The 15,274-nt window shown below is 36.5% G+C and overlaps 1 protein-coding gene across 3 annotated transcripts in view; it reads left to right on the forward strand.

Moving 5' to 3' along the window:
• Window positions 1–284: 284 nt before the first annotated feature.
• Window positions 285–15,274, forward strand: part of LOC107043533 (bumetanide-sensitive sodium-(potassium)-chloride cotransporter) — an 18,884-nt gene continuing 3,894 nt past the window's right edge. For 2 of the 3 annotated variants that reach the window (XM_015265067.2, XM_015265069.2), the window contains exons 1-10: window positions 285–631; window positions 2,077–2,360; window positions 7,765–7,924; window positions 8,941–9,231; window positions 10,671–10,847; window positions 10,923–11,062; window positions 11,897–12,428; window positions 13,155–13,276; window positions 13,721–13,856; window positions 14,241–14,452. In XM_015265067.2, the coding sequence (XP_015120553.1) occupies window positions 2,088–2,360; window positions 7,765–7,924; window positions 8,941–9,231; window positions 10,671–10,847; window positions 10,923–11,062; window positions 11,897–12,428; window positions 13,155–13,276; window positions 13,721–13,856; window positions 14,241–14,452 (2,043 nt within the window). In that variant the 5' untranslated portion in view covers window positions 285–631; window positions 2,077–2,087. Of the gene's footprint in view, window positions 632–2,053; window positions 2,361–7,764; window positions 7,925–8,940; window positions 9,232–10,670; window positions 10,848–10,922; window positions 11,063–11,896; window positions 12,429–13,154; window positions 13,277–13,720; window positions 13,857–14,240; window positions 14,453–15,274 lie in introns of all 3 variants that reach the window. The other variant, XM_015265068.2, reaches the window with a different exon arrangement.

Below are 15,274 nucleotides of genomic sequence, written 5' to 3' on the forward strand. Positions count from 1 at the left end.
CGAGCAATATCATCCACCAAAAATAGCATGAATTAAAAATCAATCCAAACAATTAAATTCCCTCGAAACAGTCGGAATGTCTCGATTATCCGTGAACTCTCGTTGATTTGCATTGCTGAATTCATTATACGAGTAAGGAGTAGAGCACGTGCGCCGCACCAACAGGAATACCCACTCCCCAAGCATTAGTTGAATCAAAAACCCAGACACTGACGCGAGAGGCGCTTCAAATGTACAACCAATACAACGAAACCATCGCCGTTATATCTCTGGGGTATATTTCTACGTCTGCCAGCTGTAATCGGGCTCTCATACTCTTTACACGTGTCTCCCCGATCCTGCGAGTCTTTCAGTACCGGTAGTGCCTCCCCACACGTGGTCCCTTTACACGCGTCTGTTACCCACGAAATACGACGAAAATAGCGGGAGGGAAATAGTAAAAATTGTGGGAATCCTTTGAATGGATAGTCGGATTGCGGCGACAACTGCAGTTTTTTTTCACCCTTGTTGCTGGGTTGCCAGGGTGATGTGAAGATAATGGTGCATATTGAAAATTGTCGCAATTGTCTTATCCCCGAGGATCTAATGAGGGGTGACTGCGTGTGAGCGGTGAAACTACATTCGCGTTCTGGTGAGTGAAATCTTCAAGTCTGGCGAGAGTTTACCCGCGCTGAATGGAAATTAGGGGATCGGCAAATTATTTGCGCAGAAGTTCTGTCAGTTACACGTGGTCTGGTTGAGACTGAGTATTTTTAGTTCTTTTATTTTATTTTATTACTTCGGGGTTGACATAGTTTCTTCCGGCGGTTACTGGTATTCCTACGATATGGATAAATCTAGTGGTAAAGTGGCAGTAAAATGGGACACGTTTTTTTCGAATTTATCTCGAGTGATAAATGTTTTTTCATTCTTTTTTTGACCGGAATAGCGCATCGGAGAAATAGAGAGCTATCTTGGACGATGACTTGTTTGATTATTGTTTTTTTTTAATTTCTAATCAACAGCACATTACTATTTATAGTTATTTACAGTTATTTATATTTTTAAAAAAGCATATAAGAGAATTAACGAATCATCTGGCATTTTTGTTAATTTATTTTTCCTAATAAAAAACGATCACATCTTACTGAAATCGTTCTTCAGACTCGTCGTCTGATTAATTATTGCACTTATGACGGGTAACATCGTTATTTGGATCGAGGAAACTTTTGTTTAAATTTGAGAACCAGTTTATTTGATGCGAATAAAAATTAAATTTCAGTCTGAATAAACGTTATATTGCGAACTAGTTGGATGACCTCAGTAATTTCATTCAAAGGAAGTTTATTCAATCCGAAAAATCCGGATCCCTTTGATCTTCCCTTTAAGGTATTTATATCCCTAGAAAACAGGTTTTTCTTGCGATTATCCACATGCTCTTCATAGATATTGTTTATAATATTCCCCAGCTATTGAGAAAACGTCCTACTAGTTGTACTACATAGTTTAGGAGATAATAAATAATAAAATGCGTGAATCAGCGGTAGATTAATAAATTCCGTACTCAACTCTAAAAAATGGAAATTTCGTGAAATCATTTCTTGTTTGATTTAAACAATTAATTAACAAACAATTCATTACTTGTCTCAAACAGTTATTATTACCTCAAACTCAATAATTTCCGAGAATACAATAAATGAAGTTAATTTTAAAATAGATTCAAACGTAATAATAATAATATTTATTTACGTTTATTATAAATAAAATTAAGTTAATTTTAAGTTTAAGTTAATTTTTGGATGGTATTGTCTTGGGATATACCTTAAATGATACAAATTACTACAATACCAACAAAAAAATACGAAATTGGTCCCACCCTATACTCACTAATTCCGTTCGGGCGTTGTAAACAAGAATAATTTCATAATTGACAAACCCACGCAGTAGTTATTGAATAATTGCTTCAAGGTAAGAAGCCTTGATGAACAGAGCGACTAAAAAGCGACAAAAAACATCTTGAAAACTAGTTAACGGGTCAAAGAGAAAAATCTAAATCATTTTCCCCTGAATCCAGAGTGAATCATAGAATTGGTGTAGGAATAGAAAAAATGCCTTACGAGGAAAACGGAAAGGCGGAGATGGATCTGGAGGATGTGGAGTTGAGCCCCCTCCAGCGCAGGACGCGTTTCCATGTCAACCGGGTGGACAGCATGGAGGGCAGGACGAGCCTTCTCGGGGAACAGGAGACGAAGAAGTCCCTCAGGCATATGACGCGTGAGGCTCTACCGAGGCTCGACAATTATCGGAATATCTTGAGCATTCAGGCGGCACACAGACCTTCTTTGGATGAATTACATAATCCCACGTTCAATCTTAATAAGGTGAGATTGTTGGAATGTAGGGGAAGAGGAAGGCATTTTCGAATGAAATTCTTAATGGAGGGGCTTCAAAAGTCAAAAGGTTCACGAATTCTCGAGATTTTATTGCGTATGCTAATCGATAATTCAACATGAATATTCAGTGGTACATTGAAAAAATAAGGCTAATTTATCTGGAAGAATGAGGATTTACTCGGAATATATTAACGTGGATCTGTAAAATGGGGAATTTCATCCGTCGAGGGTCAATTCCGAAATAATATTCCACGCCGTTCGAATTTAATTTAGATAAACGAATTAATTAAATTTAAAAATAAAATTAATTTACTTAAATTCGGACGACGCGTCGTCATTACATGCCATCTCGAGGATAATTTTTTTCCGTGAACGTTATTGAGTAGTGTATATATTTTTCCAGTGAACACTTATTATTTCCATGGAAATGATCGTTTCAATGATCATTCACGAATTCTCGAAATTTTATTGCGTATGCTAATGGATAATTCGACATGAATATTCAGTGGTACATTAAAAAAATAAGGCTAATTTGTCTGGAAGAATGAGGATTTACTCGGAATATATTAATGTGGATCTGTAAAATGGGGAGTTTCATCCGCCGAGGCTCAATTCCGGAATGATATTCCGGGGACTTCGTCGCATTGAAATATGTTGCGTCTATTAGAGATGGCATGCACTGACCACACGCTGTCCGAATTTAATTTAGATAGAAGAATTAATTAAATTGAAAAATAAAATCAAGTGTATATGTTTTTCCAGTGAACACTTATCATTTCCATGGAGTAAATGATCATTTCAATGATCATTCATGAATTCTCCAAATTTTATTGCGTATGTTAATGGATAATTCGACATGAATATTCAGTGGTACATTCAAAAAATAAGTCTAATTCATCTGGAAAAATGAGGATTTACCCGGAATACATTAGCGTGGATCTGTGGTTCTCTCGGAAGATGGGGAATTTCATTCGTCGAGGCTCTTATCGCATTATCAAATTCTGTACACGAAATTGTCATTATATCATAAATTTCGGAGGAATCTCATATTTCCTGAACAATTTGATGAATATGCAGTGTTACACTGAGAACATAAGTGTATTTATTCGTAATTTTCAGTGAAAATCTCGAATTTCAAAGACTCGTGTTGAATTATAATCATTTTTCGGTGAAAAATGGGGGTAACAATTCTTAATAGTCTAGAAGGAACTTGAGAAAGTAGTGAAATTGAGAGACGAGTGTCCAAATATTGACTATATTTGGACACTCGTCTGTCAATTTCACTCATTTTTCCACTCTATGAATATTCCCGCATGAATCTGTTTTTTTTTTAGGAAAATCGAGCATTCCAATCGCAGAGATTGTTAATATTCTACTCTCTTGTCGGAATTGTTATCAATTCGACGTAAATATTCAGTGTTTCATGTATTTTTCAGCAATTCTCAGCGGGAATTAGACAATCCCAAGTTTTTATTTTTATTGATAAATTCAAGTAGAAATTCTCAGCTGTTTATCAGGCGCTTGAAAAAGTTAGAATGTAGAAACAAATGTTCAAATATTTGAGTCAGTACAACTAGTCCACTCAATTCTTCAGTATTCTAGCATTTTCTCTAAAAATGAGGAATTTTATTCTTCGGGGCGATCGAATCCTCAACTTAATCCACGAAATAATGCCACCAGAATCCACTTACGAAATAAAATCAGAGAAGTTTTTTTTAAAAGCTCGAGTAATTTCCGTAATTAACGAGACTGGAATAATCGTTTTTAATTTCCGTATTATTCTCGTAATTGTCATGCACCCCAAAATAGCCTTGGGATTCTTTCTCAAAGCCCTCTCCTATTTTTGGGTAATTACGTAATTACGGAGCACTCGGTGTTTAATGAGAAATACCTGACCTTTCAACGACTGAACTAACTCCTGGATTATTAAAAACGTAATTAAGCGAGGGGTTGACTCATTCAGATGGTGATGATACCGTACTATACGTTCGCAACACGTTGAGAATAAAGAAATTGGGTGATGAGGATACTGAAGATGCGAGAGGGCCCATAACTGGGGTCATGTTTGAGACCTTCACGTACCACTCGAGTTATTGAATCATCTGGAAAACCTCGGGTGTCGGCACTCGTCGGCATATTTACCGCCACACTTTCCAGGAAGTTATTAACAAAGCCACGATCCACATAATTTACATCTGCATTTCAGAAATTCTGTTTTTTCCAAGTGAATTTCACGTTAAAGTCATTTTTTTTGCAAATGAAAGAGCATCTGGGGAATTTGAGGGCACTGAGGGAATTAATTCTACCGAAAATTGTATGTTTTTGTTAATTCCATTTTTATTTTACAGTCGACTCAGATCGTCTACACTGAGAAAAACAAAGTTTTTTGAGAAGTACGTCTTTACTTATGTTAAGAGACTCGTGGCTTGAAAGAAAAAAAAACGTTCATCAAGAAATTTTATACTTGTCCTAATGACGAGAACAATGTCTTGATGGCAAGAATCGATTTCTCAAATCAAGTGAAATTGAATTAATTCACTTAATTGTTTTTTAGCCTCAATTCTAAAATATTTTAATGCAAAAATCACTTGAATGGACAAGTATAAAATTTCTTGGCGTAAGATTTTTCTTGTTAGTGCGAGATATTTTCGAGTCATGAATTTCTTGATACAAGTAAAGACGCAGTTCTCAAAAAACTGTTGTGTTTTCAGTGAATTCCAAACAATTCCGAAGATCTAATCCCTTCAGGGTCTTTACCCACAACTTCCATCGCGCTTCGAATCGGTTAATTCGTTCCTCCACAAGGTCAAACTCACTTAATCACGCATTGCCGTATGTCGGAAGATGGAGACAATTCACGACTCAAATTAAAATTGAGATAAAATTAATCCAAAGGTCTAGACAAATTGATAACAAGAAGCATCATCATCATCATCGCGATGTATCACCTCATGCCGACGTTAAATATTATCTGTTTCCCCGAGTCGCTGGACCTCGGGATTAATCCCAAACCCCTAAACCAACACAGAAACTCAAAACGACCGGAAAATCCATCTATTTTTAGCGTTACTATCATTCTTGCTTCACCTTCTAGTTCTCCATCTCTCAATTGCAAACCTGAATCATTAGATCCACTCGCAGATGAGTTATGGCCTCGTATTGGGGGAGCTTGGACTCTCAGCGCAGCAACTAAGTCATTTGCACATTTTGTTGCAGACGTTCAAACGAGATGGAAAAATTTTCCATCTGGCCTGTTCAATTGTTCGCATCCTCAACCCGCATTTTCAATGAAAATAGGAGTAATTGAAGAATTATGTTCTGGTTAAAATACCCAATTATTTTGAGTCCGGGAAGAATTTTCCGTTTTGTATTTTATTCACAATTCATTTATTCAGTAGTTCAATTTTCATTTGTATCAGACTAGACAGGACCCTCGCGCTGATCTATCGCATCATTTACTTGGAGAAGCTTCCTTTGCTTCATTTTAATTTTAAATGTAGCAAATTTCCTGCATCCTTGAATCTTAATCTATACATGAAGAGAAATTCTTCAGAAAAATTCTAGTGCTGGTGCTGGAAAAAATCCTAATACATCGACTGTGAAAAATTCTGGTGTTGGTAAGGTTCAATTTCTGGGGATTTCTGATAAAATTTCCGGGGATTTCTGTGAAAATTTTATGTAAGAACGGGAGAAATTCACGTGCAACTCAATAAAATTCCCAGAGTCGATACTGGAATTTTTCCCCCGCCCATCACTTTGCGCCCTTCATCCCGTACTAGAGCCAGAATTTTTGTAGAGAATTTCTCCGTTTCTCCGAAAATTTATGGAAGATTCTACACTGTTGAAAATTTTCGTTCGAATTTTCCTTCCCAAATTGCGAAAATTTTTACCGTGTTCAAGTTCCACTGAAATTCCATTGAGTTTCTGTTGGAGTGATCTAAAAATCAATAAAATACTTGATTTTTCAGTTCCATTATTCTGTGAAAATTCAGAAAAATCAGGAAAATTCAGGGGAAATGGAAAATTCACGTCATTTGTGTCTAAATATTCATGTTCCACTGAAAATTCAATCAAGTTATGAAATTTCCATCTCACTCCCACTCAAAACTCACGAATTTCCTTGAGTTCTACCTAAAACTCGAAATTTCATAACCGTTTTTCCCCTAAATTCTCTTCAATGTTACTCTTCTGAGAATTACTATCATATTTTCCATGAAATTTCAAAAGTTTCTGACAGTGTAGAAAGTTGAAAAAGCTTCCCTTCAGAAGCAAAAAAATCCAGAACGGTACGAATATTCACGAATTGTCTGAAAAATTCTCCCATTTTCCGATGCAGAATGTAATCCTCTTTCATCACCCATTTAACCCCTTACCTTGTCTTATCACTTCATCCCTGTTGGTAAACCCAATTAAGATTACCCGCCAAATGCATGAAAATCCCTCTGATCCTGTCTGAAACCTTCAAGGGCTTCTGTTGATGTAGTTTCCAAAGGGCCTCTTAGATAACACAAGAAGACCTTGACACTCTGCTCATGTTTTTCCCCTTTTGTAATCACAAATCACGTTTGTGAGAGAATAATTGAATGAATCTTTTAAATCTTCGAGCAATCAATGGAATTACGACGTAAAAGCTTGAGGGAATCGATGGGGGTGGAACCGACACTTGACTGTTCCTCGATTTTAATGAATTATTCAATTAAATTAACTAATAAAAAATCCTGTGAACACATGCAGAAAAATTTAATTAAAAAATGAATTATTACTCGATTTTTCTTAAACTTATTCTACACAAAAAAACAATGGAATGTAATTTTTTCTGAACAATGCATTCTATAGAGATATTTTTTTGTTTGATTTTTTTTATCAAAAGAAAATAAATAATACAGTGGAAAAAATATTGAAAATTCATGTCGAGGAATTCCTGTAGAAAATGTCTAAATAAAAAAAATTCTGTAGAAAGATAAAATGATTTTTTTTCTATCAAATAGTTTACATTGAATATTTTCCATAAAAAACCCACAGTGACGTGAAATTTAATAGAATTGGCCGGAAAATTAATAGGATTTCCTAATGAATTGGGGGATTTTTCTACAAAATTTCATCATACATGAAATAATATCTTCTTCATGGACTCAACCGATTGCAGACGATCAAATCGTCTCGTACAGTTTCAAAACCGTAAACCGCGTGGATTTTCCCTCATTTAATCGATTAAGCAACAGAAATGTTGAATCCCTCAACTCCGGTTTATCGAACTTGGGAATGGAATGGAATGTGGGAGTACGCCCTGACCCTTCATTGAAGAATGTGTCCGTAACCTTTACTTGGCTTCTGAAGACGTAGAATCCCTCGTAAATCAACAATTTCATGACGACGGATCGATATTGTTCAGGGCCCCGGGACCAACACGTTACCATTGAACCACGAGAAACCGGCGGGGGGTGGAGTGAAGTTCGGATGGATTCAGGGAGTGCTGATGAGATGTCTCCTCAATATATGGGGGGTGATGCTATTCCTGAGGCTGTCATGGGTCGTTGCAGAGACGGGTGTCGGTGAGTCAATTTCCAGTTATTTCATTTGATCCGATAAACAGATTAATCAACTGGTTTAACCGTGTCCTCATAAATTATGCATTTATCCCGGATGTTGATTACTGTGCAGCGAAATTCTCGGTGAAAATTGCTTTCGATAATTTCTCTTTAATGATTCATTATCGATCGAACGTGACGGGTTTCTCAATTAGAAAAATTTGTTAAGGGGGGATCCAGGTGAAATTACATTCTTGGACTTGGAATAAAAATTATACGTTGTTCAAAGGTTTTGTCTGAAATTGCCGGTACACTTTTTGGAAATTTTTATCGAATTTAACTACCCCTGAAATTTCAAGGAATTTCGTCATTGAAAATTCACAATTTCGTAGAAAAATCAAAGATACCTGTAAATTTCAGTTTCATTTTCCCTGAAAATGAATAGAAAATCAGAAAATTCCGGTAAATATATTCTTGAATTTTCAGGATAATGACCCTGAATGCAATTTAGGGGGAAAAAAATGAAATTTCAGATTTCACTGAAAATTCAATTTAATTTGGCACTGAATATTCATATCAGATCGGAAATTCAAATAAATTAAGGAATTCCCGTCTTTACTCTGCTTAACATTCCGGAATTTTACTGAATTTTCAGTGAAACCAGAATTTCCTTTTTTTCCCCTCAATCGCATTCAGTGTTATTGTCCTCAAAATTTCATTTTTTCTCTAACAGTGCATTCTTAGACAATTTCTCAGCGGAAGTCTTCAGGGGTTCAAATAATTTGGCATTTAAAGTCCCCGATTCATTCGCACATAATTATAATTTATAATTATAATTCATTCATTTATCCCTCCAATTAGCATCATTGCGTCCTGCACTAATGAATTAAAATGAGTAAAATGACAACTCTATCTTATGCATTAATTAACCTTCTGCGTAGTCCATAGAGTAATCCAGAAATTCCTCTCGTCGTATTTTTCTAGTATCACTGGTTTCTAGAATAATTCCCTGAATTACGGTAACTTTGACACTTCCTCAGGCCAAGCGATTCTATTAATCATGACGACCACAGCAGTGACAACAATAACAGCCCTGTCAATGTCCGCAATCAGTACAAATGGCCTGATAAAAGGGGGCGGAACGTACTACATGATCTCAAGATCCCTCGGTCCAGAATTCGGTGGCTCGATCGGTCTGATTTTCTCCCTGGCTAATGCAGTCGCATGTTCCATGTATGTTGTTGGATTCTGCGAGAGTCTCATGGATTTGCTCAGGCCTGGGGAGAACTGCCTGGTGGATGAGTGTGGGCCCTGGGACATCAGGATTGTAGGTCCGTTAAAGAATTCTCATCAGCAGATTCACCATTGACGAATACAATTAATTAATTGATCATAATCACCGTAAAATCGACATTATCAGCTCAAAATTCTTCAATCCCCCTCAATTCGTTTCATCAATTTTTTAATGAGATGATATAATCAGTTATTCATAATTAATTGACGCAATGACCGGAAAATCGGCATTATCAGTCCGCTTCAGCAATTTACTGTTAAAGTGATTCAATTAACTATGACGAATTGAATAATTCGTTGAATTCTTCGAGAAAATTAATTTCACATATTATCTCATCAATCAATAAACACGTAAAAAATAGACGTGAATTGAGAATAAATTAGTTGGGGAATGGGTACTTCAATACTTTCAATACTTTTGTATCAGGCCGGGTGGTAGGAAGCCCTCTTAAGTGTAATATAAGGGTCAGACACTGAGTGTCAGAATATAAGGGTAAAAAAGTGGAGGTTAAAAAATGAGGGTCAGAATATTAGGGTCAAAACATTAGGATCAAAATGTAAAAGTAAAAAAAGTGGCCCTCACTGCCTGACACCCACTTTTTTACTTTTATATTCTGACCCTCATGCCTTCACCTTTACATTCAGGCCCTCAATGTTGGACTCTAATATTCCGACCCTCATTTCTTAACCTCCACTTTTGACCCTTATATTCTCACACTTAGTGTCTGACCCTTATATTGCACTTGGCAGCGCTTGGTGCAACCCGGGCTGGTACGAAATAATCGTCCTCGAATTGAAACGCCCATCCCCCACTCGAGTATAAAATATACTTGAATCGAGTATATTTTTTGTCCGTGAAACACACACTGATAGAATGATTCATTTATTCCAAATGAGATTCGTTAACTATTAGCGAATGGTAGAGTTGAATATGACCAAATAAATATTCGTTAATAGTTAATGAATGGTTCACATGAATGGCGAAAGTCAAGTGGAACAAGGCTCCTCAAATATAGGGGAGGATGGGGCAAAATGGCCCCCCTTCAATCGTCAATATTTTCCGATTCAATAATCCGATTGGGATGAGTTAGAGCTCGTTTTGAAGAATGAAAAATTATCTTCAAAATGAAGTCGAAACTGGGAATTTTCACGATGTCATTCACAAGTTATTGACAATTGAAGGGGGGCCGTTTTGCCCCACCCTCCCCTACATTCGTTAACTATTAACGATTGAACATTTGGTGAGACCGAATAGACTCTAACCTCCAATCAAAATCCATTCGTTAAGAATAACTAATCCGTTCTATCAGTGCACTTTCTTTGGGCATTAAAAAAATCAATTTCCTAAAATGACTCGGCTTGATTGCTTTCCCCCATTTTCCCCTCCCATTTTTCATTTGTGAATCTCGTTTGTAATTAAGTTGTCATGTCATTCCCCGCGATAAAAGGATTCTCATCGATTGTTCTCTCCCTCCAGGCTGCATGACAATAGTGGTGCTTCTCATCATCGTTATGATCGGGATGGAGTGGGAGGCGAAAGCGCAGTTGGGTCTTTTAGTCATTCTCCTTATCGCACTTGTCGATTTCATGATCGGCACCTTCATCGGTCCGAAGAGTGATCATGAGTATGCCAAAGGATTTATAGGATATAACGGTAGATATCCCGTCCAGTTTCCCGGAGAAGTAGAAATTGTTGTCGGTTTTTCATCAATTGATTTTTCATTTCCAGCCAATTTATTCAGACAAAATTTTTGGCCTGATTATCGACCGAAGGACGATAAAGAGCACCATTTCTTTTCAGTATTAGCGATATTTTTTCCAGCAGCCACTGGAATTCTTGCTGGTGCAAATATTTCCGGAGATTTAAAGGTAATGAGAATAAGGATCTCAAAAGGGACGAATTTCAAAAGGATCATGTTGTCTTTTTCCGCAGAAGAGTTGAGATGTATAAATAAAAATAAATGAAACAAAATGAATAAATGAATAAGTGGAGTTAATAAAACAATAAATAGAGAGATGAATAGATTAATAAATAAATAGAGATGCGTAATTGCTGTCATAAGAGCGATTAAACATGAGATCCATTAAAATTCGTAATTATTGAATTGCGGAATTAGAATTATACTAATAAAAATTAATTCCAAAATAAAACTACGAAAGAAGTTCACAAGAAAAAACTGTAGTGATTGGATACGAAATTCTATGAGTTTTTTGGCGGAATCTATTGAAGAATTCCGCAATTACTGCGTTTTTTTTTCTACAAAATATTCAAAAGAAATTCTTTTATTAAAAAATGTGGAGAATGTCATCTTTCTACACAATTTTTTCTATTGACACACTTTGTCACTCTACTTTTCTTCTCTTTTGATTAAAACATCTAACGAAAAAACGTAGAGTTCGAGCCGAGGAATTTCCACAGCAAATATCTCAATAAAATAAGTTATCTAGAGAAAACGAATTCTACTGATTTGTTCCCATAGAACATTCCAAAAACTAATAGAAAGTTCAATAAAAATCCAATAGACCGTCAAACGAGTTCGTCAAGTTTATCAATAAAATTTTTCCGTACTATTCATCAACTTTAAGCAATTAAAACTTTAAATTACCCCAATTTACCCCTACAAATTTCGCTATTTCGTTACCCTTCCTCTAATCAACAGCCCCTTAAAATTACCCAACACTCACTAATTACCCTGAATCCAGGATCCCCAGTCAGCGATTCCCAAAGGAACTCTCCTGGCAATTGCTCTGACAACTGTTTCATACATAATGATGGCGTTGATGGTTGGCGGAACAGTAATGAGGGACGCTTCGGGGAATTTAGGAGATTTAATCCAGTTTGCAAACAGTTCCCAAGTTTTACTCAACACCACGGTACTCCTGAATACTTCCATGGTAGACAATTCGACTCACGAGAGTATGAACCTCTCGGCGAGAGAATGGAGTATCTACGGTACCTCGTTCAATTGCACAGGTGAATGCAAATACGGAAGTCACAACAGTTACCAAGTTGTTGAGCTTGTTTCCGGGTTTGGGCCCTTCATTTACGCTGGATGCTTCGCCGCAACGCTGTCCAGTGCTCTGGCCTCCCTCGTTTCGGCGCCGAAAGTCTTTCAGGCCCTCTGCGAGGACCACTTGTACCCTGGCATCCACTGGTTCAGTGGAAAAAAGGGGAAGGAACCTGTGCGGGGGTATTTACTAACATTCATCATCGCCGTTGGATTCATTCTAATTGGTAATTTTATCGTTTGGGAGTTTAGGGCTGCGCACGAAACCCAGACGAGACTTCACTTCGAAGAGATTTTTTAGAGGTCTCGCTCTAAAAACACATGGAAATTTTTGGGACTGTCTCAGTCTCAAATGCAGTGATAGGCATATCAGTCAATCATAATTACCGTTAAATTGTGAAGTCAAGTTTTAACTTATATCTTAAAAATTTTGAATATTCCACGCACGAAAAAATTTAGTAGAAAAACCTATCGAATTCGTTGGAAAATTCTATTGAATTTCTATTAAACTTTCTATTAGTTTTTGGCTGATTCTATTGACATGTTCAATAGAAAACATTCGGTAGAAAAGGTCAACATATTTTCTATAGAATTTGCTCGACAGACGTGCAGACGTTTTTTAGTGCCTGAAAAATGTCTACAAAAGCTTTGTGAAATTCAAACATTCGTTTTTACTGTGTGCGCGTTAAAAATAGGAAAAAGAAGAGAACGAGAGGAGATAAATTTTTCTGAGTCGTGAAGAGGAGTAATTGGAGGCAATACTATGCCTTTCGAGACTGAGACAATCCCGAAAATTTCCGTCTTGATTTGGAGCGAGACGGTCCCTCCAACTGAAGTCTCGTTTGAGTCTCGCACGCATCCCTAGTGATTTCTGACTTTTCGGAAGTAAAAGTTTTTGAATGTTTGTTTGCGCCTGCTGGGAATGCTTTTTTCATCCTGTGTTTGTATTCTAGGTAACCTGGATTCTATTGCGCCATTGATCTCAAATTTCTTCCTCGCTGCTTACACACTCATAAATTTCAGCACTTTTCACGCATCCCTGGCTAAACCCATTGGCTGGCGACCGACATTCAAGGTGAGAATAAATTTCAATTTATTAAACGATCTATTTGTTACTATTTTGTTGTCAGAGAGATGCCAGATTTATTTCATTCTGTTGCATTGAGAAACAAATTACTTTTGTCAAGGAATTATTTTCCGTAAGAAAATCTCAAATTTGAGAAAATTGAAAATTAATGATTTCAGTTTCTTTTATTTGCTAATTTTTATCGCGTTTTAGTTTCACTGGAATTTTGAAATCTGAAATTTCATCATTTTTCCTTCCTTAAATTGCATTCAATGTCGCTCTCCTGAAAATTACCAATTCTGTGCTACGAAATATCGATTTTTTTCCAACAGTGAACTTCAACTCTTGACTCTTGTGACCCTTATGACCCCGTTTTCCCATTTTCCCTCATAATTTCATGAATCTTAATCCTCTTCGGTATTTTTTAATGAATTTCCTACCGCAACTTTTCAGTATTACAACATGTGGCTGAGTCTCGCTGGATCGATTCTCTGCGTCGCTGTTATGTTCCTCATCTCCTGGTGGACCGCTCTGATCACATTATGCGCGGTAATGGCGCTCTATTTGGTTGTCGCATACAGAAAACCAGGTAAATTCATAAAAGCACAAATTGTATATTAAAAGCGTATTTTGTCCTTTCATTTTTCCAGTGAATTTACCAAAAAATGAGATTATGAATCCTATTGAATTTGTTGATTGGCACATAGGAGATGTCTCACATGAATTCATAGCAAAAACGACTAAATAAAACATCTTAATTAAACATCTTCATTCATGCTTGAAATTCAGACAAATTTTCGTTTTATTCGATCGTTTTTTAGTGTCTGAAAAATGTTGACGAATGTATTTTTATGGGAAATTAAATTCGAAAATGGCATTTCGAGTATAAAAAAGCCGAGGAATTATGTTCGAAAATAAATTTACACAGAAGGCACGCAGCGGGCAATTTTTATAAAATTTTCATTCCCTCCAGACGTTAATTGGGGATCAACAACCCAAGCGCAAACATACAACAGTGCTCTGACTGCTGTTCAACAATTGGACAGAGTCGAGGAGCACGTCAAGAACTACAGACCGCAGCTTATGGTTCTGAGTGGCGCGCCGAACGTCAGATCGGCTCTCATAGACTTTGCCCACCATATTACGAAAAATCAGAGCCTCTTAATCTGCGGTCACATCGTCGAGGTACGTTAATGGGCCAAAACAGAGTTAGTGGTAGTTTCAAACTCCTGAATTGCTCCCCAGAAGTGGTGAAACAATCTCAGTTGAACGGGATCTCTCGAAGTATTGATTAGGCATTTATCTTGCGAACTAGTGTCCTCAAGACGAAACGTCGAAAGTACTCCGGCAATTGAATAATAATATTATTCAATATATATTTACATTGCTAAAGAAATTTTGGTTGAAATTTTCGGTACAGAACTCTAAACTTCAGTTCAACTATTCCAGGAGAATTAATAATATAATTGAAATGATGAAAATTTAGGTAAAATTATTCTGGAATTTTGAATTAATGGAAAATGGAGCTTAATTCGGTACTGAATATTCATGTTTTGATTGAAAATTCAAGTAGTTTGATTAATTCTCCTCCCGCAGCTCAAAAATTTGGAATTTCATTGAATTTTCATTGAAATCTGAAATCTCATAATCATTTCCCCCTAATTCGAATTCAAATTACTAGTTTACCGTCCATGAAATTTCAATTTCTTTCTAAAAATGTAAGAACGAATCGTAAATAGTTTCCATAGCGCATTTTAGGGGGTTACAGAATGCCGCCAATTTTCCAAATCCTTGAACAAACTTCCTGCCGAAAGTTATCGATATTTTTACAAATCGAAGCACATTAATTTCCAGGAGGCAATGATGTAGATTTCATTATTTTTCTGAAGATAATATTATTTAGGTTCAAATAACATTAATAACTTTAAACAGGAAATTGTTTAAAAATTTCGCGGAAGCGGCGGCACAGCGGGGGGGGGGGGGGGTTTCCCCTTAACTGAAACATTT

Source organism: Diachasma alloeum, unplaced genomic scaffold, assembly GCF_001412515.2.
Source record: "Diachasma alloeum isolate Michigan unplaced genomic scaffold, Dall2.0 Dall_scaffold_00597, whole genome shotgun sequence".
Classification (NCBI taxonomy): domain Eukaryota; kingdom Metazoa; phylum Arthropoda; class Insecta; order Hymenoptera; family Braconidae; genus Diachasma; species Diachasma alloeum.